The 25,557-nt window shown below is 39.3% G+C and overlaps 1 protein-coding gene across 1 annotated transcript in view; it reads left to right on the top strand.

The window, feature by feature from the left end:
- The window catches only part of Mtpbeta (mitochondrial trifunctional protein beta subunit), a 292,313-nt gene extending 267,043 nt beyond the window's left edge, over positions 1–25,270 (top strand). Inside the window, exons 13-15 of the mRNA XM_090373364.1 lie at positions 3,948–4,022; positions 6,248–6,412; positions 25,143–25,270. Coding sequence (XP_090229490.1) covers positions 3,948–4,022; positions 6,248–6,412; positions 25,143–25,178 — 276 coding nt within the window. The 3' untranslated portion in view covers positions 25,179–25,270. The remainder of the gene's footprint in view (positions 1–3,947; positions 4,023–6,247; positions 6,413–25,142) is intronic.
- The last annotated feature ends 287 nt before the right edge of the window (positions 25,271–25,557 follow it).

Here is a 25,557-nt window from a genome sequence, read left to right as displayed (position 1 = left end):
AGTAGTGGCCACTGAAAACCATTCTCTCTTCTCCCATTGAGCCCTCCCTTATTCATTGCAATAACATGCCCTATTGTCAAACTACTCCAATGTGTACAGCAGGCTTTTATGGGGAACAATGTCAAAAGCTTTTCCAAAATCAAAATATATGGTATTGAAATTACTTTTTGCAACCGGTTCCTTTGTCATTACGTCATACTATCCAATCAGATTGGTCAGACAAAATTGCTCATTAAAAGATCCATTCTGTGACTGCAGTATAACTGCATTTCTGTTTAGATGGTCCTGTATTACTTCTTTAATCAGTCACTCTATTATTTTCCCTAGAACAGAAGTCACACTAACAGGTCTGTGATTACTCACTTAACCCTATGATTCTTCCCCTTTGTGAATTGGGGATACATTTGTACATTTCCTGTCCTTAGGACTAAAGGAATTCCTACTTCTTGCTGCTTCCTTTAATATAATTATATATACCTCATACACTCAAGATGCCTTACTTATGTTTAGCTTCAACATTTTCTAAGTGCAGGCAAGCTACTAGGACAGCTCATGGAGTTTTTTCAATGATATACAGGAATTTTGCCAGCAAGTGGGTATAAAGAAGTGATTATCTTATTGTAAAATGCAATTTTAGCCCATACATCTTCAGTACTGCAAATAGGTCTGGAAAAATTATTTTAGGAAGGTTGTGGAATGGGTGCAGAGAAGAGCAATAAGATTAGTGAGGGAACAAAACACTACTCTTACCAGTATTTTGTTCCCAGAAAAGACTTAGTTCTGCAAGTTGCAGCATCCAAAAAATAGACACCTCTGAGCTGATCTGATTGAGATGTTTAAGACTTTGAATGAATTTATAAGATGAATTCTGATAGCATCCTTTCTTTTGCTCAGACTACATACATCAGAGAGACATTAATTCTAATTAAGGAAGGATGGTTGTAGGAGAGAGAATACAGGCTGGCCTCGATTAATTTGTCCCAGGAGCGCTTCACGCAAAACGTGTTAATCGAATATAATAATCAATAGGAAATATAAGAATACCTTACTCTTCTCATGTATCTGCATAGAGTTAACTATTATTTTGACTAACATATTAGATAATTAGTATGTGCTACTGAATTTTCAGGTGGCCAAAGCTAGTCATAATGCACTTAAGACTTAAAACGCTGCACTACATATACTAATGATAGAGTATGGGTGCAAGCATAAAGGGTCTAGTTTTGGGTAGCTCAAGCCTCCAATATTGACTTTTCATTTAGGTAGATTTAAGCCTGATTGTTACTCGCTCAGCTTTTTTGTGTAACCCTATAATTGCTCCTAAACTAAATAGAAATAGAGGAATTGCACTGATCACTCAGGAAATTTGGGGAGCTTGGGTCACTACACAATCTGTTGAGAAATCTTCCCTGTCAGTATCCACTGTAGCCACAGTGATAGCACAAATGACATGACATGGACTGAGATGGATTTTTCATATTTTTTAGTCTATTATGCATGGACTGTGTAAATTGCTAAGCTCTCCAAGAAATGCAAATTCAGGCATTCAATATATGACCATTTCATTAAGTACTTGAACATTTTGCAGACAGATTCACTAGAGTCTACCATTTGGAGAGTCACTAAGAGACTGCAGTATGGCTTAATGCATCACAAAGTGTCACTAGCAGGTTATGGAATCTGTTCCAAGAACCCACTCCCACCAGACAAATGGTCTGGTGAAGGGGGGAGGATTTCCATGTGAGGTCATAACTGTCAACAACACCAGCATATAATTATTGAACTTGAACATCTTAATTCACTATATGACTGAAAAGGAATGGCATTGTATTCTCTTCGTAGATGAGCCAGGTGCTCCCTGCAGTTGGATTCTGGTTAGGCTCCTATTGGAGCATGGAAGAGAAACCCGAAACAACTCTGTGTACGTACAAGAACACTGTCAGTTCTCAGTTCAATGGAAATGGATTGCTGTTATAGGATGGCATTAGTGTCCATGGTTGAATCCACTTCATCAGGACCAGGATCCTGAGTACATGCTGGTATAGAGAGGAGATCCTATAAGTAATGTTCCTTCCCTTTGTTGGAAGATGAGTATCTGTATGGACTTGCCTGCTCCGTCATCCCAAATTCTAGCAAACATATCTGGGATGCCCTGGGAAGGTGTATTGCAGCTCTTCCAGACTGTCCAATACCACTTACACAAGAGTGGTGAGGTGACTGATTTGACAGAAACTCACCGTGCCTTGATTTTAATTGATGCATTGCATTGCAGTTGTGTCTTGTGGTTGCTGGGAACCATATACCACACCAAAGTCACTATACTTGTACATGCTATTTACAGTACTTTGCTTCTGATGTGTCAAATTCCAATAAAGCCAAATTACTGTTCACTCTGGAAGAGTTACTTTTAATATTTTTTGACATACATTGATGAGTACTTAGCTTTAAATTGTGAGGTGCATATGTTGTAATATTTGCACAAACATTGTTTGCATATACGCATTAATTCCCCCCCCCCATTATTTTTAACTGTAGTTGCCATTGATATTTGACAAAATAAGGAATAATGTAACAAAAATTTACACAATCTCTCTCTCTCTCTCTCTCTCTCTCTCTCTCTCTCTCTATCTATACCCCATAGCTCGCAGTATAAAAAGCCGAACAGCTTCGTATGTTAGAGTAGTGGTAAAAAAAAAAAAATCTCTCTCTCTCTCTCTCTCTCTCTCTCTCTCTCTCTCTCTCTCTCTCTCTCTCTCACACACACACACACACACACACACAGTACTTACCCATCTTGTGAATTCTGAAGCAATTTCTACTATGCATTGTGACTTTTACTTATTTCCTTTCCCTGTCTTTAGTATTGATTCAATATTGTTCATGTATCCAGCTGGATATCGTGTACAAACGTTGAAGATTTCTCTACATAACATGTGCTATTGCTGACATACACTCAGCATACATTTTATTAGGTATGCTACAAGGTTAAGCTAATACATCACATGATTATGACATACAACTCAAGCTGTATATCCCAGAGAAAAGGGAGCATCTCCAGCAATCATTGGAAGATATTTAAACAACATAATGACCAAATGCGAGGGCTTCGCAACCTTCGGAATGTGAAATTCTTGTAGGTGTGCAGGTAGTTGCGTGAATTTCCACATTGCTAAAATAGTGTTGTGCTTGTTCAGCAGTGGCAATACGATGATGAAAAATAAAAACCCAATCACTAAACTAATTTTTTGCAAACAGTGTCCAAAAACCATTACTTGATATCCAGGAAGAGATGAAGATTGTCGGGACCATATAAGCCAACATACCACTATGAAGGAAATAACAGACCATTTCATTCGGGGCTCACTGTGGGCTCTGATTTAAATTGCCATGGAACATGATCAGAAGAAGCAGACTGGAAAAGGATCTCTGGTAATTGAAATCACATTTCCAACTGCATTGTGCTAATGGCTGGGTTAGAATATAATGACAACAATATGAAGCTGTATACAAATCATAAGTGAGCATAACAATACAGACTAATGAAGGAAGTATGGCCTGGGATGTTTTGCTGATAGTTAATGAGTCTCTATTCTTGTAGCGAATGATTTAAATATGCTCTATCCTTAATGTTGGGACATATTTAAATGTCATTGCTGACCATCTAGTCCAAACAGTTACTTCCAGCAGGATAATGTATGCCATCACATGTAATTCTTAATACACTGGTTCAAGGAACATAATGAGGATTTCCTTCCTCGGTGATTTTGACTTATTAAAAATTATCTCTCTGGGGGATTCATGCATGAACAATAGACTATTAATTGCTTATATTTTTATTAAATTGTTTTGGTAGTACAGTGCTAATTATATATGATGATTCTTTAACAAAAATTTAGTGCCACTTTTTTTTGTGTGTGTGATTGATTGAATTATTTTGCATATCATAGGGACAAATTCTTTCCAATTTAAAAGCAATGGATTCTGACTGGTTTGCTCAAAATTATATGAAACGTTCTGCCAAGGTAAATATATTTTCTAAAAATTACTAAGTAAAATCAATTATAGATCACCACAAAATTAAAAAGATACCGTACACCTTTTTATAATGAAATAAACATATAAATTTAAAAAATAATAATAATATGTTTAAGTAACTTAAACCCAAATTACGTGGCACCCCTGGAATGTTGTTGCGGCACTCGAAGGTAATGGCTTACTCACTGATCAGTTAACACATGTGTATTTGACTTAGTGATTGATTCAATTTCATAATCTGCATAATTGGTGATGAATTTTCACTGGACATGGAAAGCGAGTCATGTTCAGCACTTTAGTCCTGTTACAGCCCCCTTTCCCCCTCCACACGAGCACACTATTATGTTTTAAACAATATGCAGCATTGATATAAAAATTACTGAAGCTTTAAAAGTTTTTCTTATTACACATACAGGATATTTCAAAAGTGATCGTCAATAATTTAAAAGTGAACTGTGCAAACTACAATATGCAAAATAAAGCCTAGTAAACATGGATTCTTAAGTGAATTGTTTTCGAGATATTGCACATTTCTAGTTGGGATCCACCACTGACTTGTTTGTTTAGATTAGGTTATGCTCAATCTCTCCCTTTCCCCTCTCTCAATGCTCTAGCAGGCATACTAGTACTTGTCAAAGGATTGTCAATATGGAAAGAGGTTACAGCAACAAAGAGTATGTAGACATGCACATCATGTATGGTAAAGCCAACTGCAGTGCACTCGAGGCTGCACGTTTGTACCAAGAAGCATGGGCACTTCGCACATGGAGTATGAGCAGGTAGGCACAGAAGCATAATACCTGTTGTTGAGGAAAGGGTATTAGAAAGAATAGAACAAAATCCAGGAATTTCGACAAGGAGGGTTGCTCTGCAAGAGCGTTTACTGAGTCATAGCAGTGTGTGAGTCATAACTGCCACATTTGGTCCAATGAAAATCCTAATGCAATTCACGAGTCAGAACATCAGCAACGTTTCTCGTTGAATGTCTAGGCAGGACTACTAGGAGACGGGGCCGACCGGGCTAGCCGAGTGGGTAAAGTACCTGCCCGGCAACCCAAAGGTCGCGGGTTCGATTCCCTCCTCGGGCTTGGATCAAAGTACTGCAAAAACCTTGGGAGGTGCAATATGGCCACAGAAGCCGATGCACCAACAACTACCAAATCAAAAAAATAAAAAATAAAAAATACTAGGAGACGGGCTAATTGGACCACACTTTCTGCCAAACAGGCTAACAGGAGAGCTGTACCTTCAGTTCCTGCAGAATGTTCTTCTAGACCTCCTTGATGATGATAATGTTCCACTTCAGCAACCCCAGAACATGTGGTTTATGCATAATGGTACTCCAGCACATTTTTCTGAAGTTGTGACTTCGCAGCTAACTAGAAGGTATGGTCAACAGTGGATATGTAGAGGTGGGCCTGTAATATGGCCTTCCAGATCACCAGACTTAAATCCTATGGATTTTTGTATCTGGGGTCATGTAAAAAGCTTGGTGTACACTTTGACATTAACACAGTTGAGGAATTGCAGCGTCAGGTTGAAGGAGCCTTTCAGCAAATCAGAAATGACCCAGGGATACCTGAGAGGATTCACAACTCAATGTAGAGAAGACTACTAAGCTGCGTATGGATGCAAGGAGACAGCATTTTGAACACCTTTTGTAGCATCTGTAAAATCCTGTGGTGTTGAAACCAAAAATTGAAAATGCATTATCTTATGTTTAATAGAATCACCCTTAGCAAAGGATTCACAGCTTTTTGCTAAACTAGTGCTCCCATATTTAGTGGCAGATCTTAACAGAAAATGTACATTATCTCAAATTATCTTTATAGCAAATAATCATTATCTTATTTGCGGCCCAATGTTCACTGGAACTTTTTTGCTTATTTTAGTTTGTACTTTTCACCTTTAAATTATTGACCATCATTTTTGAAACACCCTGTATTTGAAAGAGTACGTATGATTTCTCTTATTAAATTAAAGAAATGTAGTTATTTTGGACAGCACTTTTCTTTTGCTCTTATTATAAATTTGAAGCGCAGTTATCTCTGCTGTTTAGCATCAGATTTATACAACATAACAAAACATTAGGTGGAGTTTTATATACATCCTCTTTATTGTAAAATGATTGCAGAAATTGTCATTATACTTTAAAAAAATAAAGTTAATTTAATGCTTTTCCTCATAGTTGGTTTAAAAATTTTTTATGCAGATTGGTGCACTTCCTTTAGAAAAATTCAATACATGGGGAGGTTCTCTTTCCATTGGACACCCGTTTGGGGCAACTGGAGTTAGGCTTGTTACAACTGCAGCTAATCGTCTTTTAAAGGAAGGGGGACAGTATGCTCTAATTGCCGCTTGTGCTGCTGGAGGTTTGGTATGTTTTCTTAATTTTATACACTGTTCAACTTTATAAATTTACTGATTGATTAGCATTTCATTTTTTTATTTTAACTGTAGATTAACCTTTGGTCTGAGTGTTTACTTTAACTAATAAAAATGTTTGTTAATTCTGCACACATTGCACTCAAATAGCTGAAGCTAATTCAGTCTAACTGTATTTAAATAAAAGAGTGTGCTTCATGTGTGCTACATGAAGTGTAAGGTGCGTCAGGGCCAACAGACCAGAGAGTTGTCCATTTGGTAGTATAAGCACCACACATTTCTTAATTCCTAATTAATGGTTTTTTTTAATCCTGAACTCCTTGACAGAATTATTCTGAATCTGTTAGCAGAATGTATATGGAAATCTTTCCTTATCCATTAATACTTGTAGGATTTAATCATAAAGCAGAAATGATTGATTTTAAATTTGTTTGGTTGGTGATGAATATAATTACAAACATGTATCATAGTTAAAAGTTTTGATAAATTAATAAAAATGCAAATATTTATAAAAATATTCATATTGAGTAAACAGATGAGTAATATACATACTTAAAAAAAATCCAAAGTGAAGACATGTTATCAGTATTGAACAAAATTTCAAAATGAATTTTTGACAACCAGTAGTATTTTTTTCATAGACAGCCCATATGAAGTCTTAACACGTTGACTGCCACGTAGCTTTATATGTCCAACACCATTAGATTTTTTTAGGCTCCACATCAGACCTATATGGCTGGCACCCTCTGTTTCAGTCATAGCTGCGTCAGCTGTATAGCACTGAAAATTGATGGGAATTCACATTGTTTTTGAAAAGCATGGCTCCTGATGATACATGTGACGAAATTTGCATGGCGCTGTGAGAAATAATGAGTAACTGCTAATCATTTAAAAATTCTTTATCATACATATTTTACAATTACAGAGTGAATCAGGCATAACAACCATTCAAATCTGTTGTGAGGCATTTTTGTTACTAAGTTATTTTTATAACTTAGAAACAAAAATTTTGTTGGCTAGTAAGATGAAATACAGTAAACCCCGGCTATTCGCAGGGGTTACGTTCCTGAGAAATGTCGCGAATACTGAGTTATGGCTCCCATAGTAATAAAGGGGTTCCGTTCCAAAGTATGAAATATATAAGAAAAACTAGTCTAAAATTTTGTCTATGTATGTATTATATGTACCTTCATAATATGACCATTAGAAATACAAGCATATGGCATCGAAATGAAAATAAGAAACAATTTAATATTAAATGTAATATTTATTAGAAATTTCAAACAAATCTTTCAAACCAGTGCCTTTGCTAACAAAAAAAATTATCCCGCCAGTGCTATTACCAGTTTCGCTAAAGTCTTGATAAAGGCATTTTGCTTTTTCATGAATGATGAGTGAACTTAAAGGGATTTTATTTTGAGTTCGGTCTTCTATCCACAGATTTAAAGCCTTTTCCATTTTTTCTAATTTAACATCGCGAGTTACTTAAGCAATTAGCGCGTTTTCACTGACACTACGGCGGATTTTTTGATTGATCGTACCGTTGACTCATTGATTTTGTAATGTTTTGCCACTGAGGAGACACTTTCACCATTAGAAATTTTGTCTAATAACTCAATTTTATTCGCTAATGTCATCACCTTCTTTGATATTTTCACATTTCCCTCGTTATTCGTACATATTTTTGTACGGGTTAGAAAGAACTTGTCCACAATAAAGTCACTTTCTTCCGTTAACACACTCGAAAAAAGTCTGTTTTACACTGCAAAATGGTAGATTTATCACTTTTGTAAGCATATCAATTTATAAATTGATAAATTTATTCAATTTATAAGCATATAAATTAAAAGCAAACGACGAAACCTTCCATGAAAAGCGCATAACACACACTGAATAAGGATTAGCGAGAAACATCCACGCCAGGATTTTGTCGCCCCTCTCCCCCACCCACTGAGTGCTGTTTTGACCGGAAAAGATAATTTTAGCCACGCCCATGTTTTTTTATGGCGGAAAATATTCACGGCGCTTTAAAATTCACTTTTTTTTTTTTTTTTTTTTTTAGGTTTCATTTTATATTAAATCAGCGACCGCGAATACGCGAAACCGCTAATACAGATACCCCGAATAGTGGGGGTTTACTGTACTGCCCAGTCTTACTAATCCCACACCCTCTGTTTCAGTCAGAGCTGCATCAGCTTTATAGTGCTGAAGATTGATGAGAATTTACATTATTTTCGAAAAGTGTGGCCTGTGGTGATACATCTGATGAAATTTGCATGGCGCTATGAGAAAAAATAAGCTCGAGTAACTTCTGATTATTTAAAAGTTATTTATTATTTATCAAAAAATAATGAAAACCTCTCAAAATGAATAATATTTCTTGCTACATCTATTTGCAGGCCCAATTTGCCTGTAAAATCAAATATTTTTTGTCATCCTTCTTATTCAGTCTGTTCAATAACTTCATTTGTTTCAGTTGCTTCCCTCTCAAGTTCTTCAGTCTTTTCAATTTGCTCATCACAGTTTTCTTCTGCCACCCAGTTTTGAAGAACTTCTTCAATATTTTCTGATATTTCAGTATCTCCTCCTTCTTCATTTGATGAAATATCCCATCATGATATTTTACCGAATCATCCGAGTCTAAATCTTGTTTTTCGCCTTCAGAAGTACTAAGATTTTCAGCAATTTCTCTCAGTTCCTCTTATAGTAATTTTCTTTTAGCCGTTACTTTTTAGTGGTTTTTTTTTTTTTTATATAACACACTTGTACAAACTTGTGAAGAAACACAACACAATATAATGGCTAATACAGTGCAGTACTACCCTTTTTTTTTAATGAACTTGTTTTTACAAAAACTTTAACAATATTGACAAACTGATCTTGACAAGGTTGTGATAAGTTTATTGCACAGTGTGTGTGTGCAATAAACTAATTACAGATGACCTTCATAATACGGTCACACGTATGTGGCTGACATGACTTCTCAAGAAATAAAGTAACTTACTGAGCCACGTGTATGTGACACAGAAAATACTTTTTTTTGAGATTTTAAGCGAAAAAAATGACATAACACTGACATTACAATATTAATTTTAGAATTACTAATCAAATTATTTACTAAATATTTTTTGGCTCTGGGATAAATTTTTTCTTAAAAATTTTTTCTTGGCAGTAAATGTGTTAAAGTTGCTACACACACACATTTGATCTGAAAAGTTCACACTTGAACTTTTCAGATCAAATTTAGATAAGATGAGTGGAGAGCATGGAAAATGTTTTCCATCAGAGCATTCAAGACGTGGAGAAGAGGCAGTAGGAATAGAGGGATGTAACTAATTTGAATGGCTAAACCTATTGTTTAGTATTTGAAGTGATCAGAAAAGAAAGGCAGATATTCAAGTGTTCATTTTTGACTAAAGTGCTCTAGTTTATCTTCTTTGTTTGAAGTTGTATTGTTGATTTCTTGTTCTAAGGTGATATATATTTAACATAATTAATAACATAACATAATTAATTATAATTAATTAATTAATTAATAGAATCATGACTCAGACCAGAGCAGCAAAGCAAAAGGCTCAAGCTAATGGAAGTGCTGTGGCTCAGAGCAGAACTGAGGGGGGCAGTTGTCCTCTGACTCACAGCCTTATAAAATGCACTGTTTGTTTGATGTTTGCAGAGCAATCGGGTACGGGACATGATACTGCCATGGGGGATGTCTTCGTGTGTGCGCGATGCAAGGAGTGTATCGATATCAGGCAACAACTAAGCGTTCTTGTGGGCCTATATGAGAGCTTGAAGGACAGGGTGGATGCCCTCGAAGAAACTAAATTCAGGGGCTCATCAAGCTCTCAGCTGCCCACATCAACGCCAGAGCTTGCACTTGGACATCACGTGACACAGAGGCAACCCCCAAGGCAGAATGCGCTGGTCCCGAAGGAACTAGTAGTTGTTGGTGACTCTATTGTCAGGGAAACGGGGAACATGCTTTGTAAAAAGGATAGGTGGAACAGGACCAGGGTATGTCTGCCGGGGGCAAAGGTTGATGACGTTGTAGAGCGAATATCATCTTTTAAGGGCACAAAAGGTGATATAGTTGTACACGTTGGCACTAATGATATTAAGAGTAGGAGACCGGCAGAATTACTTAACAAGTACAGGTCACTGTTGAACAGAAGCCAAGAATTAGGGTTGAATTTCAAAGTGTCTGCAATTCTGCCCAGACACGATAGGAGGGAGTATATGATGAGAGCCTTGTCGATCAATTCGGCCCTGGAAAGATTGTGCAAGGCTCAAGGGGTAGAATTTTTTTCAGCCTAGACTGTACTTGTTAACAGGAGAGATTGCTTCTACAGGGATGGGATACACTTAAATAGAAAGGGTGCAAGAATATTTGCTGATGCTATCGAGGCAGTGTTAGGTGGGTCGGAAAACTGCTAGCTTGGGGGGAGACAAAGACCAATCGATTGACAGTAGCCACTGGCAGAGGTGAAAGAGATTCTTGCACTGCTTCTATTAGAATGAGCAGAAGCCTGAAAAACAAGATGCATGATATTTCAGAGACTGCTCGGAGCCATTGCGGTAAAATTAAACACATGGGTTGTGTTAGGGTAGCTAAGAATAGAAACAGGTGCAGGTATACTTGCGTGTACACCAATGCTAGGAGTTTAGTAAATAAATTTGATGAATTTGAGGTATTGCTCAAAACATCAAAGGCAGATATTGTTGGGATATCAGAGATGTGGTGTCACACAGATATAAGGGATGCAGTACTGGAATTTGGGGAGTACAACATCTACAGAAAGGATAGACAGGATAGGAAGGGGGGAGGGGTTATGCTATTAGTTAAGAAACACATAAAAACCAAGGAAGTGAAGCCAGTCAACATCGCTGGACAGTGCAGTGTTGAGTCAGTTTGGTGTGACATAAGCATAGGGAGATCAAAATTGAGAGTAGGAGTGTGCTATAGGCCTAATGACTCTGATGAGTATAATAAGAAACTGTACAGGGAAATAGAGTGGGCCAGTAAATCAGAGAGTCTTATAATGGGAGATTTTAATTTCCCAGATATTGACTGGAATTTGGGGGCTGGTCACTCACACACTAGCAGGGCTTTTGTGGATTTATTGGATGATTGTTTTCTACGTCAGCATGTTCGGGAGGCAATTAGAGGGAGTAATACTCTTAATTTGATCATCAGCAGTGATTCTTCATGCATTAAGAATCTGCAGATAAATGAACCACTAGGTGGCAGTGATCACAGTGTGCTGAAGTGGGATTTACTCAAAGAGGTAATTACCATTAGGGGTAAAGGGAAGGGTTATTGCTTCCGTAAAGGCGACTATGATGGACTGAGACAGTATTTAAATTCTATACAGTGGGACCAACTGATGATGTTACCAACAGCAAATTCAAAATGGGAAGCATTCAAAGAACTTATCTTGGAAGCTACTAGGCTTTACATACCAACTAAGAAATATTGTTCAAGATTTAGGCCAAAATGGATGTCAGATGTACTAATGAGGCATATGGCAGAGAAGAAAAATGCATGGGATACTTACAAATTAACACATGACACAGAAGCCTATGATAGATACAAGTTGATATGCAACCAAGTTACAAAGGAGGTTAGGCAGGCGAAGGCAGATTACGAGAAATCCTTGGCAAGGGATGCAAAGAAAAACAGCAAAGAGTTCTTTACTTATGTAAACTCTAGAAGGAAGGGGATGAATCAGATTGGTCCACTTGATATTGATGGGTCAACTGTTGATGATCCTGCTCAGGTAGCTAACAAACTAAATGAATATTTTGCATCGACATTCACACATGAGGAGTTATTCAGCGAGGGGAATGCCAGAGGTGTATTCAACTCTAGCAGTAAGCTACAGAATCTTGAAATAACTGGGAGTAAAGTGGAGGAGAAACTGTTGAAGATAAACACAAGAAAGGCACCCGGGGTGGATGGGATCTATCCAGTTATATTAAAGGAGGCAGCAAAGGAAGTAAGCAAACCCTTAGCCATAATTATGAGAGCTTCCTTGGACTCAGGGGAGGTACCCATAGACTGGAAATGTGCAAATGTGACCCCAATTCACAAAGGAGGATCAAAGGCTGACACAAATAATTATAGACCTGTGAGCTTAACTTCTGTTCCAGGAAAATTAATGGAGGCACTGGTTAAAGAAGCACTGCAGGATCATTTAGACAAGACTTCAGTTATAGCTCGGACACAGCATGGTTTTGTTAAGGGGAAGTCTTGCCTGACCAATTTGATTGGATACTATGATGCAGTTACAAAAGAACTGGATGCAGGGAATAGCAGGGAATTTGATATTATATACTTGGATCTTAGAAAGGCTTTTGATACTGTTGCACATGGAAGACTGCTACACAAATTGGAGCAGTGTGACATTGGAGGCAAATTGCTATTATGGATCCCCTCGACGTGGGCACCTGTACGTGGTGAGGGGACCTCCCAGTGACGCTGCTGGACTTCCAGACTAGCATCACTGGGATCCAACGCCCACAGCCCAGGTTCCAGGCTTACATCAATGGAATCCGGCGTGTTTGCCGTGCGCTGCGACCCGTGAAAATTCGGAAAGGGGATCCTAGTGGTTGAGAGGCCCAGCTTCAATACACCACTTTGGCCCCTGCTTCGACAAGACGGGTGGTCCTGGAAGGCCCGGCTAGGATCAATCGGCTAGTAGGCTCGCCTGCGAGGGTCAACCGTGTCAATGCCACGCCCCTACCCTCATGGTCCGAGGGACAGGATTCAGGCTGGCGGCTGTGCGGGTATACTGTCTGGGTAGCCCTGGCGTTCCACTCCCGAGCGCATTTATTGCATGCCGGGTAGTGGGCGTCCCTTTGGGCTCCGTGGTGGGTGGGGAGCCCGGGCACTGAACAATTTATAAAACTTCATGAATCCTGATAAACATATTCCTTCAGGGACCCCAACCCGGTCCCTATCTGAAAATAATGACGGAGAGGCAGATAGCATTATTGCTACAAAGAGGCAGCGAACCGAACTACCATCAGGGCCTGTCCCAAAGTTCTTAATAATGCATTCCACCAACGAAACACCGATTGGTAAAAATGTCGCCCTTTTTTATACAAAAAGGGTTGGATGGGTTAGCAGGTACACCCAAGTCAGTTAAGAGGCTCCGTTCTGGGGACCTCTTGATTGGACAGGCAGTCTGAACATCTACTCCGAGTAACATCAATTGGAGGTATACCCATAACAGTGACACCACACAGAACACTAAATTCATCGAGAGGTGTCATTTCGGAGTGGGACCTTCTCGACGTCACCGAATAGGAAATCTGCTCCAAATTAAAACCACAGGGAGTTACTGCCGTCAAGAGAATTACTGCGCGAAGGGAAGGAAAAATTGTTAAAACCAGGAGCATTATCCTGACTTTTAACTCTCCTAAACCTCCTGACGAGATTAAAACTGGATATATCAACTGTTCAGTGCGTCCATACGTTCCGAACCCGTTACGGTGTTTTAAATGCCAGAAGTATGGACATTCTCAAATGGCCTGCCGTGGAGCCCTTGCATGCGCTCGATGCGGTGCAAAGGACCACGAAACAACAGCATGTTCAGCCGCAAAACCCACCTGTATTAACTGTGAAGGCGAACATCCGGCCTACTCACGAGCATGCCAGAGGTAGAAAGAAGAAAAAGAAATTCAACGGCTGAAGGCAGAGCTAAATATATCATACCAGGAGGCAAGGAAATCGGTCAAACCCCTGAATATCAACAAACCTACCTACGCCCAGAAGGTAGCAGGGAGATGTTCCATCGGAACTCAGACGGACATGACCATTCCTCCAAAGGAGTCTTTCACTCCCATCGCGCGTTATCTGTTAAGTTCTCAAAAACCTGCACAAAAGGACCAATCAGCTGCCACTCCTATATCGGTACCTCCTAATGCTCCACAAGTAACAAAGGTAGTTATGAAAGAAAAGAATAAGAAAGGGGAAGTCCCCCCTAGTACCCAAGAAAAGATGAATGTCGAGCAGAAGGAGGTACCCGAAGATTCAGTCTTGGAACTCTTTGCGGAGGAGGAAATGGACACGGGACAGCGTCCATTCTTCCCCAAAAAAGATAAATCCAAGACTGATAAAAGTAAGCCCTCAGCACCTCGGAAGCCGCCTGATGGACCCACCAAGCCAAAATAATGGCTAAATTCCTACAATGGAATTGTCGTGGATTCCGGCGAAATATTGATGACATCAAGGCCCTCCTGCAAAAGCACGAGCCAGTTTGCTTTTCCTTGCAGGAGACATATCTAAAGGCAAATGATGATCCCACCATGCACAACATCACATTTTTTCGAAAGGATAGAATTGCGGATGGCCCTGTACATGGGGGAGTGGCTATCCTTGTGGGTAACCAGACCCCAGTGCAGCCCTTGCTAATTACAACTAGCATAGAAGCTGTTGCAATTCGCCTTTCAGTGGGATTTCTATTTACTGTGTGCTCGATTTATTTGCCACCTGGGACTGACATCTCCCAGGCAGACCTTGATGATCTTCTTACGCAGCTGCCTCCCATTTTCTTACTTCTCGGGGATTTTAACGGACGTAACACCCTGTGGGGTAGTGCTACCATCAACGGAAGGGGACGAGTCATAGAGTGTATGCTCAATGACAATGACCTTTCCCTTCTAAATACTGGAACAAATACCTTCTTCCACTTGCCTACCCGTACTTTTTCTGCCATTGATCTCTCTATCTGCTCCCCTTCTCTACTCCCTTCACTCACTTGGGAAGTGGAGGAGAATCCATACGGAAGCGATCACTTCCCCGTGATAACCTTGTTACACAGTGGGAGGCCATGTCTTCCATTTAGGTTACCACGGTGGAAGATTGATCAGGCTGACTGGACTGCCTTCCAACATCAGGCAAATTTTGATCTTAGCACAGTCAGTCAAGAGCCTATCAATGGTGCAGTTAAGTACATCACAGAAAATATTGTCCAAGCAGCTGCGAATGCTGTTCCAAAAACATCTGCCCGGTTTCCACCATTTCCTAAACCTTGGTGGAATTCACAATGCACAGCAGCAAAAAAGGCTCAAAACAAAGCGTGGGGGATATTCCGTCGATATCCTACCACGACCAACCTTATAGCCTTTAAACGTGCACGAGCCAAAGCATGATATATCCACCGTCAGAGTCAAAAGGAATCGTGGATCCGTTTTACATCATCTATTAACCAGTCTACCAACTCTAAGGTAGTCTGGGACAAAATCCGGAAAATGAAGGGAAAATATACATCCCACCCTTCCGCAATTCTAGACTATAATGGATGCGCTATTGCAGATCCAACTGCAATAGGCAATGCTCTTGGGGAAACATTCTCTAACATCTCTGCAACATCTTCGTATTCCCCAGAGTTCCTGGTCCTGAAACATAAACTAGAAAAACAAGCACTTAATTTTAAGACCAAGGGCCTCTATCCCTACAACGGGGCATTCACTATAGAGGAACTGAAAAGAGCCCTCACTCTTTCCAAGCAAGTGCTGTTGGACCAGATGGCATCCATTATGAAATGATTAAACATCTTTCACCAAAATCTATGGATTGTCTGCTCCTTCTGTATAACAGAACCTTTACTGAAGGGCAGTTTCCGGACTCCTGGCGAAAGGCAATCGTTCTTGCCTTTCCTAAGCCAGGAAAGGATCCAAAAGTCACCACCAATTATCGTCCTATTGCTCTGACTAGCTGTCTGTGCAAAATCCTGGAGAGAATGGTCAATTCTCGTTTAATATGGTATTTAGAATCAAATGACTTTCTCTCCAGCATCCAGTGCGGCTTCTGAAGGAACCGGTCCACTTTGGACCATCTTATTAGATTGGAAGCATCCATCCGGGATGCTTTCCTAAAACGCGAACACTTGGTGTCGGTGTTCTTTGACATGGAGAAAGCATATGACACAACTTGGAGATTTGGCATTTTAAAAGATTTACATAGCCTAGGCCTAAGAGGGCATCTGCCCTTTTTTATTCAAAACTTTTTAGCCAATCGATCGTTCCAAGTTCGTATGGGATCCTCACTCTCTCGCTCCTTTAGCCAAGAGGAGGGAGTACCACAAGGATCAGTATTAAGTGTCACGCTTTTTGCCATCAAAATAAATTCCATCACAGAACAACTTCCTCCAACTGTAAACAGTGCCCTCTATGTTGATGACTTTAGCATTTTTTGCCAGTCTTGCAACATGAGGGTTATTGAAAGACAACTGCAGAAAGCCATTGATAGTCTCACTTCCTGGGCACTTGCTAATGGCTTCAGGTTCTCGCCGGAGAAGACCGTTTGCGTACACTTTTGTCGCAAGCGTAATCTTCATCGTGAACCTGAATTAAGGCTCGGACAAAATGCTATTCCAGTAGCAGCGAACACAAAATTCTTGGGACTCATATTCGATAATAAATTAACCTTTTTGGATCATATTCGTCAACTCCGCACAAAGTGCACACGTGGGCTTAATATTCTCCGCTCGCTCTCCTCTACATCTTGGGGAGCAGACCGATGTACCCTTCTTCGGCTTTACTGTGCACTTGTGCAATCCAAACTAGATTATGGGTCCCAGGTATATTCCTCAGCCAGAGACAGTGTCCTGCGGTGGCTGGACCCCGTCCATCATCAGGCCCTACGTATTGCTACTGGAGCATATCGCACATCTCCTGTCCAGAGCTTATACGTCGAAGCAAACGAACCACCGTTATCGCTTCAACGTAAGCAGTTGTCTTTAAAGTACGCTTTAAAACTGAAATCCCTGCCAGACCATCCTACGTGGCCATTCGTTTTTGAGCCACGATGGGAAAATTTATACAATACCCGTAAGACTGCCAATCGTCCTTTTGGTATTCGTCTCCAAGAGCTACTCAAAGAACTTAATATCAAGGTAGACAAGGTTGCCCAAACACCAAAGCAACCCTTTCCACCCTGGCATGCTCATGTCCCGGCATGTGACTTGCCCCTTAGAAATTGGGGAAAGTCGGACACTCCACCATCGGTCTACCTGCAGCTTCATTCAGCACACCGAACTGAATATTCCGACTTCGCGCCACTCTACACAGACGGTTCGAAGTCAGAATCATATGTGGGATCTGCTGCTGTCTTTACAGACAGCACTATATCAGAGCAGATTCCCTCTGAATGCAGCATATTTACTGCAGAGCTGCACGCAATTGAGTTAGCCTCAGATCAAATTAGTAAATGCCAATACCAACAGTTCATTTTATATTCCGACTCTCTTAGCGTGTTACAGGCTTTAATATCTTTGAGATATAATCCTCATCCAGTTCTGTCTAGCATCCAGCAGAAGAATCACGTTCTCCATGAACGCGAATATGACATCCGCTTCTGCTGGATTCCCAGCCACATTGGGATTAGGGGAAATGATTTGGCTGACGCTGCAGCCAAATCAGAAATTCCCTGTTAATTCCCTGGCTGCCTGTTAGTCCCCTATACAGACTACAGGCAAATAGTACATCAAAAGATACATTCCCAATGGCAGGATTCGTGGAATAGACGGACTGCACTGCGAATAAATTATATCGTATAAAGCCTGTAATTGAACCGTGGCAGTCTAGTCTGCGCAGGAATCGTAAGGAGGAAGTTGTTCTAGCTCGTCTCCGCATAGGACACAGTCATCTTACACATTCTTTTCTGCTGAGGGCAGATGACTGTCCTATGTGCGAGCAATGTGACACCATTTTATCCATTGAACATATTTTATGTGATTGTACCAGTTTTAGAAATGCTCGTTTTACCGCTTTTAATCATCTGACAATGACCATGTGTCTGCTATTTTTAGTTTTCTAAAATCAGTAAACCTTTTTACTAATATTTTAAAAAAATCTTTTTGTTATTTACTGATATTTGTCTTTTACAATTTATACTTGTTTTTTACCCGGACTTAGCGACCTAATTCTTTAGGTCACTGAAAATTTTACTTTTTATAACAAGTTTTTGCCGCATTATAGCCTTAGTTGCTGATGCGCCAATAAAACCCTATCAATCAATCAAGCTGTTATGGATAAAGGGGGTGGTTGAGGGGGAGAAGACAGAGAGTGGTAATCAATGGACACTGCTCATCATGGACTAATGTTATTAGTGGAGTCCCTCAGGGCTCAGTGTTGGGTCCATTATTGTTTTCTGTATTTATAAATGATATTGATGATGGTATATCAAGCTTAATGTCCAAGTTTGCAGACGATACAAAGGTTGGCAGGGTTGTCAAGGACAACCCTGCCAACAGGATCTGGAAAGGTTGAGCAGATGGGCTGAGAGGTGGCAAATGAAGTTTAACATTGACAAATGTAAAGTACTACACATGGGAAACAGCAACCCCAGAGCAACGTATCAACTCTGTGGTACTACACTGACAGTGGTAGAGAATGAAAGGGACTTGGGGGTGGTTGTGCAGGCAGATATGAAGTTCTCTGAGCAGTGCAGACGGGCTGCAAGAGTAGCTCATGGAGTATTGTCAATGATATACAGGAATTTTTCCAGCAGGGATAAGGAGGTGATTATTCCCTTGTATAAGGCAATGGTCAGGCCATACACCTAGAGTACTGTATACAGGCCTTGAGGCCTCATTTCAAGAAGGATGTAGAGCTGCTGGAACGAGTACAGAGAAGGGCAACGAGATTAGTGAATGGAACAAAGGGGTGCTCTTACGAAGAAAGGCTTAAGTTTTGCAAATTACAGTGTCTGGAGACTAGGCACCAGCAAGGTGATCTGATAGAGGTGTATAAAGCCTTGAATGGTTTGAGCATGCTCAATGCTGATGGGATTCTTCCTCTAGCTCAGAATAATCACCTGAGAGGGCATAAATTCAAATTGAGGAAAGACAGATGTAGGATAGACGTGCGGAAATTTGCCTTTAGCCAGCGGGTGGTTGGTTGGTGGAACAGACTTCCATCCCTTGTAGTGGAGGTTGATAGCCTAAATAAGTTTAAGGCTCAGCTGGACAGGTATTTTGAATGAACAGAGGGGTGAAGTGGAAGTGTTTTTTTTTTTTTTTTTTTTTGGCTGATGCTGCATAAGCTTGCTTTCTTGCATCAAATGCCTCTGCTAATGCTATAGACATTCCTTTGCTAAAATGATAATATAAAAAATATATATAAACACTGGGGATAAAGCGAAGGATTTGGTGTCATTTTTAATCAGCATATCTAAAATCAGTGAAACAGCAAGAAATGAAGTACCCCCTATGGACTCCTGGGATAGTACAAAGGGTACTAGGAATGTTTTGCAATATGACGCAACAATGAATCACAGGAAGCTGCATGTTGAGACATGTTCGTACGTGCATAGTAGCCGCCGCGCCAAGTCGATGGGCTCAGTTATTCATTAGTAGTGAGAGTGTAAAGTGCTTGCGATGGCATCGTGGTCACGAAATGAGATAAGGACAGTTTTGCGGTATAATTTCGTGCGTGGTTTAACCATAGACCAGTGCTTAGAAGAAATGACTCTTGCACTAGATGATGATTGTCCACATCGTACAACAATATTCAGGTGGTATAGAGAATTCCAAAGGTGAAATTTCACTCTGGAGGATTCTGAGAGGCCGGGAAGGCCACGAACGTCAGTTACGGAGGAAAACGTTACTGCTGCGAAGAAAATGCTTGACGAAAACAGGCGCGTAACCTACCAACAGATAGAGGATACTTTGGGCCTAAATGCACCAGCAATTCGTTCGATTCTGCAAGATCATTTGCACGTGAAGAAACTTTGTTCTCTCTGGGTGCCGCATCAACTGACTGAAGAGCAGATGACACGACGTGTGACTTGGTGCCGGGAGATGTTAAAAAAGTTTGATAAGGGACAATCTCGGTATGTGAACAACATCGTGACAGGTGACGATACTTGGCTGTACTATTACGATCTGCCGACCAAGGCTCAAAACAAAGTGTGGGTCTTTGATGATGACGACACACCCGTAATTGTCAGAAAATCCCGATCTGTAAAGAAGAAAATGATAGCTGTATTTTTCAAATCGAGTGGAATTGTGGAACGTGTCGTTTTGGACACGCAGAAGACCGTCACAGCTAAGTGGTATACTGAACAATGCCTGCCTAAAGTCATTGGATCTATGAAGAACCTGCGGCCAAAGTCAAGAATGGACACCTGGTACCTCCATCACGATAATGCTGCAGCTCACCGCGCCAAAGCCTGCACCGAATATTTGACCACGACAGGACTGAAACTTCTCGAGCACCCTCCCTACAGCCCAGACCTTGCTCCCTGCGACTTTGCACTGTTCCCGCATGTGAAAATGAAGCTAAAAGGGAGGCAGTTTTCCAGTGATGAGGACCTTCTATGGGCTTGGGACAACAAGTGTGCTTTACTCCCTAGTGAAACTTGACAGAACTGGTTTAAATATTGGTTTCGGAGGATGGAGAGGTGTATTGAATGTAGAGAAAATTACTTTGAAAAAATTAAATAAACAAAGCTGTATTGCAAAACTTTCCTAGTACCCTTTGTAGCTGTTTAATGATATGAAAAGGTAGCTTAGAAAATGCTTCTACCAGTTCATCCTATCCAATAGAACAAATTATATGTAAGTCCATTGTTAATTTTCCCTGAGAAAATGAAAGTCTATATAATTGCCATTTTTAGCTGTGGCACAGGTATATTGGATGCAGATAAGTATACCAAATATATATAAAAAAAAAGTTTATGCCAAAGTCTTTCTCCATCATCTACTAGTTAATGAATAAAGGGTTTGGCAAACCAGTTGTATACAGCAGCTATCACTAATCTGTGATCTATGAATTACTGGGTTCCTCGAACCACTGACACTAAAAAAAATTAAACCATAATAATAAAATAAAATTGAAATAATTTTTTTAAAGAAATAAGATACCAAAGGTAATACATTGTGGTTTTTTGTTAATTTTCACAGTGACCTTTGTTTAAGGAAAAGGCATAATTACTTGAAACTTCAATAAGCTGATAAGAGTGATAGGGTTTTTATTCATTGTTTATGAATGTAAATGGACAGAATTATCTTAACCCATGAGATTACAGTCGAGCATTATGCAGTGAGCTTTCTGGAGTCGAGGTGTCGCATACGCAAACACTGGTATGCAAGTAAATATTCCCTATAAAAAAGTAATTCCCTATAAAAGTTCCAGTTGCTCCTTGAATTTATTTAAGCTATCAACCTCCACAGCGACAGGTCGAATGCATCTTGCAAGTTCAACTCCATATACCACCACAAAAAATGCATGTCACATTTTTAGCTATGGCACAGGTATATTGGCTGCAGATGAGTATACCAAATATATATAAAAAAAATTTATTTACTTATTTATTAAACATCGAATACTGAATGTATGAACAATCTTTTTGGGTAGAGCTGTGATCAGGAGTCTTTTTTTTTTTGTTTGTTTGTTTGTTTGTTTGTTTATTTCATTTTTATTCAAAATTTTAAATTTGATTTTGCAGCTCATCTGTGTGATCATTTATTTTATTACATGTCATGAATTGACCCACAATCAACTCACTAATATAGCAGTAGAGGCATGTAATGCAAGCTTATGTTACATCAGCCAAAAAAAAAAAATTTCACACATGCATTCCCTATAAAAGTTCCAGTTGCTCCTTGAATTTATTTAAGCTATCAACCTCCACAGCGACAGGTTGAAGTTTGTTCTAGCAATCAACTATCTGCTAGTTAAAAGCAAATTTACACACATCTATTCTTCAACTGTCTTTCCTCGATTTAAATTTATGCCCCCTCAGGTTTGTAATCTTAACAAGAGAAAGAATCCCCCTTAGAATTGAGCCTGCACAACCCATTCAAGGCCTTATACATCTCAGTCAGATCATCTCACAGGTGCCTAGTCTCCAGATACTGCAATTTGCAGAACTTAAGCCTTTCTTGGTAAGAGGACCCCTTTGTTCCCCTCACCAATCTTGTTGCCCTTCTCTGTACTCATTCAAGCAACTCTTCATCCTTTCTAAAAGAGGCCTCCAGACCTGTATGCAGTACTCAATGTGTTGCCTGACCATTGCCTCATACAAAGGGATAATCACCTCCTTTTCCCTACTAGCAAAATTCTTGTATATTATTGACAAGACCCCATGACTTGTGCTGGCAGCCTGTCTGCACTGCTCAGAAAACCATATCTGACTGAACAATTACTCCCAGGTCTTTTTCATTTTCTACCACCCTAAGTGTAGTACCACACAGTATTTCTTTGGAGTTACTGCTACTCATATGCAGTACTTTGCATTTTCAATGTTAAACTTCAGTTGCCACTTCTCAGCCCATCTGCCCAACTTTTCTAGATCCTGTTGCAGTAGCACACAGCCATTACTGTCATTAAGAATCCTGCAAACTTGGACATTAAGCTTGTTATATCATAAAATATTTAAGGGCAAAGGCCTCATGGTACAAGGTAGAATGACTAACATGTAGATTAGTGCAAATGCATCATTTTAACGTAGCCATCTACCAAGGTAGTTAAATTAATTAATTAAATTGGCATCATTTTGGTTATATCTCATATTGTGAATGCCTTCACAACGAGTTGCCATGGTATTGCACTGCCTCGAATAAATAAAACTTCACCAGTGGAGAAGACTACTGTTATTTATTCTCAGCGGATACCACCACCCAGATGGCACCGTTTCAAAGTTTGTTGGCTTCTTTTGGTGGGTGGGCAGATACCCTGGTGTTGCAATAGTAACAACCTATTTCCCCTCAACAATGTGTTAAAGTCTGATTATTGTTTTCCTGCATTGCAACATTGAAGTAAAAATCTATTTTATAAAACTACTTTATTGATTTAATATTGTCATTCATTACTGTAGAATTGAATGGGTATATTTTAACATGGTAGTTTAAACAAATAAAATTTGTATGCTTTAACTTCATTTTATTTTGAACATGGAGAGATCATACCACCACCCAGATGGCACCGTTTCAAAGCTTGTTGGCCTTTCTTCGGTGGGTGGGCAGATATCCTGGTGTTGCAATAGTAACAACCCAATTATGAAGTATAACTTCACAATATGAGAGATGCCTGATGGTGTGCAGTGATATAGACTATAAAATATTTAAGAGCAAAGGCCTCATGCTATGAGGTAGAATGACTAACATGTAGGTTAGTACAAAAGCATCATTTTAACATAGCCATCTACCAAAGTAGTTAAATTAATTAATTAATTAATTAAATTTATATCGTTTTGGTTATCACTGCACACCATCAGGCATCTCTCATATTGTGAAGTTATACTTCATAACTGGGTTCTCACTATTGTAACACCAGGGTACTTGCCCACCCACCAAAAGAAGCCAACAAGCTTTGAAACGGTACCATCTGGGTGGTGGTATCCGCTGAGAATAAATAACAGTAGTCTTCTCCACTGGTGAAGTGTTATTTATTCGAGGTAGTACAATACCATGTGGCCTTTGCCCTTAAATATTTTATGGTATAACAGGCTTAATGTCCAAGTTTGCAGGGTTCTTAATGACAGTAATGGCTGTGTGCTACTGCAACAGGATCTAAAAAAGTTGGGCAGATGGGCTGAGAAGTGGCAACTGAAGTTTAACATTGAAAATGCAAAGTACTGCATATGAGTAGCAGTAACTCCAAAGAAATACTGTGTGGTACTACACTTAGGGTGGTAGAAAATGAAAAAGACCTGGTTGTTGTTGTTGTTGTTTGGTTTTTAGGAGCATTAGCAACTAAGGCCATATTGCTCCAGGATATGTGGTGGTCATTCCTTAACCTTTCCGCATCATCCGTATTTGGTGGTGACGGGCTCGAACCCCGGTCTAATCAAGAAGCGTGTGCTACGCACTGCTGCTCCTTCCCACCTGGCTACGGAGGCGCCAAAAGACCTGGGAGTAATTGTTCAGTCAGGTATGGTTTTCTGAGCAGTGCAGACAGGCTGCCAGCACAAGTCATGGGGTCTTGTCAATGATATACAAGAATTTTGCTAGTAGGGAAAAGGAGGTGATTATCCCTTTGTATGAGGCAATGGTCAGGCAACACCTTGAGTACTGCATACAGGTCTGGAGGCCTCTTTTAGAAAGGATGTAGAGTTGCTTGAATGAGTACAGAGATAATGAGAACAATACCATGGCAACTTGTTGTAAAGGCATTCACATTATGAGATATAACCAAAACAATGCCAATTTAATTAATTAATTTAACTACTTTGGTAGATGGCTACGTTAAAATGATGCTTTTGCACTAACTTACATATTAGCCTGATATACCTTCATCAATATCATTAATAAATATATAAAATAATGATATTAATAGAGTTATTATTAGAAGTATGGTATTATTAGAACAGTATTAATATTTTTTATGTTGGGCATTATGTTGAACAGTTTGAACAGGCACAGTAAAAAGTAGGGATAAATAATATAGTTTTACCCATAGATTAGTTTGGAATGTTTTTTATATGTTTTAATCTATAGTATTCAGTTAATGAAACATGGACCTTTTAGGGTTAGGTAGGTTTTTTTTTTTTTTTTTTTTTTTATGTTACAATAAACTCCAGTTTTAGGACTTTTTAAGAGACCACTACAAAAAGCATTATAAGCAGGAAAGTGTTATAAATGGGACCAGAAGACAAGAGTGCTATAAGCAAGTGTATAACAGGAGTTAATTGTATTATATTGAGAAAAGAATGAATTACTGTATTTTCATGAAGAATATAATTGTTAAGTCTGATTATTTATATACAGGGCCATGCTATGATTATTGAGCACTACCCTCAGTGAAGATACAAGCCCAAGAAAACAACCAAGTGGAAAAGAAAGTTTCTGCATATATTTTACTTTGTGAACAATGTTAAAAATATGTGCCATGTAAAATATGTAAGTGTATTATGATAAACTGTACAGATTTTTATGGAATATTTTAATTATGGAAAATTAAATTTGTATTTTGGAAGATTTACTTCATTTCATTTCATCTAATCAGAAAAATATCAATCTAAATTTTCAATATGCAAGATATATTAACACTTTTCAAGTTTAGATGTATTCTTACTTTAATGCTTAGCAGCTAAGCTCACGATAAACATCTGGATGTACTTGTATTTCATTGATTTGGAAAGGTTTAAAAAAAAACATAGCTTAAATATTATGTAAATCAGCA

This window comes from Mastigoproctus giganteus, chromosome 5 (genome assembly GCF_048544385.1).
Source record: "Mastigoproctus giganteus isolate SK-2022 chromosome 5, ASM4854438v1, whole genome shotgun sequence".
NCBI lineage: Eukaryota > Metazoa > Arthropoda > Arachnida > Uropygi > Thelyphonidae > Mastigoproctus > Mastigoproctus giganteus.
Note: the sequence above shows the minus strand (reverse complement) of the source record. Positions and strands in the feature narration are given on the sequence as shown.